The sequence below is a fragment of the Sinocyclocheilus anshuiensis genome, unplaced genomic scaffold, assembly GCF_001515605.1.
Source record: "Sinocyclocheilus anshuiensis isolate Anshui unplaced genomic scaffold, SAMN03320099.WGS_v1.1 scaffold1364, whole genome shotgun sequence".
In the NCBI taxonomy this organism is placed as follows: domain Eukaryota; kingdom Metazoa; phylum Chordata; class Actinopteri; order Cypriniformes; family Cyprinidae; genus Sinocyclocheilus; species Sinocyclocheilus anshuiensis.
The window spans coordinates 712211-714400 of record NW_015544238.1 but is presented as its reverse complement, the minus strand read 5'-3'; the positions used below and the strand labels follow the sequence as shown (position 1 = coordinate 714400).

General features: G+C 41.0%; 1 protein-coding gene across 1 annotated transcript in view; it reads left to right on the top strand.

Annotated features, from left to right (window-relative positions):
- The first annotated feature begins 726 nt into the window (after positions 1–726).
- LOC107697630 (complexin-1) overlaps positions 727–2190 on the top strand; it is a 57133-nt gene continuing 55669 nt past the window's right edge. Inside the window, exons 1-2 of the mRNA XM_016498430.1 lie at positions 727–985; positions 1981–2093. Coding sequence (XP_016353916.1) covers positions 2063–2093 — 31 coding nt within the window. The 5' untranslated portion in view covers positions 727–985; positions 1981–2062. The remainder of the gene's footprint in view (positions 986–1980; positions 2094–2190) is intronic.

Here is a 2190-nt window from a genome sequence, read left to right as displayed (position 1 = left end):
TTCATTTGATGAACAAAACATTTATATTTTCAGTTGCTATACTAAAAAAATGTGGTGTTGAAATAATTTTCACCCAATTTTCACAACAAAATAGAAAGAAACAAAGACGTGTGTGTGGATATACAGTTTACAATTGGATAGTTTTTTTTTTCCTACAGGTATTTGTAGACCTAAATAAGCTAAATGAACTATTAATATAGTATACTCTAATAGGGAATATCTTGCAAATGCTGCACACAGTAGCAGATTTGACCTGTTTTAATGCATCCAGTCCTGGATTTGGTGGCTTAGATGGTTTCACTAAAGATTCTTTAATTGCACACAACAATTAACCTGATAACTGAAACCCAAAAGCACATCTGTACCACTTTACAAGCACTCATCACGCTCACGGGTAAACATATCGGCCACACTTTTTGAAATCATGCTTTGTCAGGAAAACGCATGCAGAGTCGCATCCAACAGCTTTCAAGGACGAATCGAGGTGAGGCCAAGCAAACGGAGGCTTAATCGTTCAATCATACAGTACCGTAACACTAAAAGCATTGCACCGCAGCCTATATACGTAACCTTTCATGCATGTCCCATTTATTATATGCGACAAGACCTTTGCATTCCAAGGCAAGGTGCTTTAAATAAGCTCATCCCCTAGCGCTGGGATTGCACAAGCATATAACGGGAATGTGTAGCAGGACACCTGCCCACGGCAGCCACAGTCGTTAAAAAATGATCGCTCAGAACATGGGACGCTTCATATGGGAGCTCTCCATGTGATTCAGTGAGTGCCTTTATCAGCGGCAGCTGCAGTTCCCCTCACAGACACTCACACTGCCTCTCTAAGCACGAGAAACAAGGACGTCCTTCTTTTGCCTGGAAACCAGAGATGTTAGGAACGAGCAGTTAAAGCCTCGCTGTATCATTACTGCTCAACTTTCATTTCTGAGGAGTTAATCAGCTTCTCGAGACATTTGAAATCGCCGTGCAGGTAATTACGACCTTTATGTGTGTGTGTGTGTGTGTGTGTGTGCGCGAGTGTGTGTGGAACGCGAGCGTTTGGCTTTTGCTCTATGTGGGATGGAGCGGGAGCTGTCCGCCAGCAATGGTGCTGAAATCAGCCTCAATGAACGAGGAAGTGATTTTGTTTTCGGCACCTATCGGGGGACGGGAGTAAATACTAAAGCGGGTCATTTTAAGGCATTTATAGGCGTAAAAAGACGCTAAGAGCACAACGAGATTTACCCGGACTCATTCATCAGCCAACGTTTCGGTACATTCGGACTATAAACGTGTGGGGTTGATTCGGATGGATGAGGGAAAGTTTACACACAGATTAAGGGATCCAGTCATGCCTTGTACTGTAATATAATCTATTCCAACAATGCGAAACGATCTTCACAATACGATTTTTGTCCCCTCAAATGTTACTTTATATTCAGGTTGCAATGTAATATTGCCATTGCCCTCGAGAAGAACAAACGCTCCCTGCAGATTTACTTCAAATGTGCACGATGTATGCTTGTCCCAGAGCATGTCATTAACGCTATTTTTCCTAGTGAAGGTTAAGTTACTTGCAGGCACCGATAAGACACTAATGGTAGTCCGTGGTAATTTTACAACTCTGCACTTTTTGTGAACTGTATGCGAGGTATATTGACCTTTATTGTTCTTCATGTCGCATCTTGTGAACTGATCGGCTGGATAGTATTGCGTATGCCATGCATTCACTATTATTTAGTCTTTAGTAATGTTTTGTCATATAACCTAAAAATGCCTTCATCTGTGACACCTACAAAGTTTTTGATCCAGTCAAACAAATAATTTATTATTACAAAATCACACACATACTCTATTTTTATGGGTCAAATCAGGAAATAGCTTCTTCGGGAAAAACTGCTCACATCCACTTCTTTTTTTACAGGGAATAGCTGTTTATACAAACTACGTTTTTGCTATTAAGTAATTGTCTGTTTCACATTGTAGATCTGGCGACAAGGGACTACTTGAAAAGCTTAACCTGAATGTAATATTTCGTTGAAGAAGGCAGGAATAAAAAGCCATCATCATGAATTTTGTTATGAAGCAAGCGTTGGGAGGTAAGTTTCAGACTGTCCCGTTTCTCTCTCTCTCACACACACACACACACACACACACACACACACACACACACACACACACACACAGGTTTGTTTT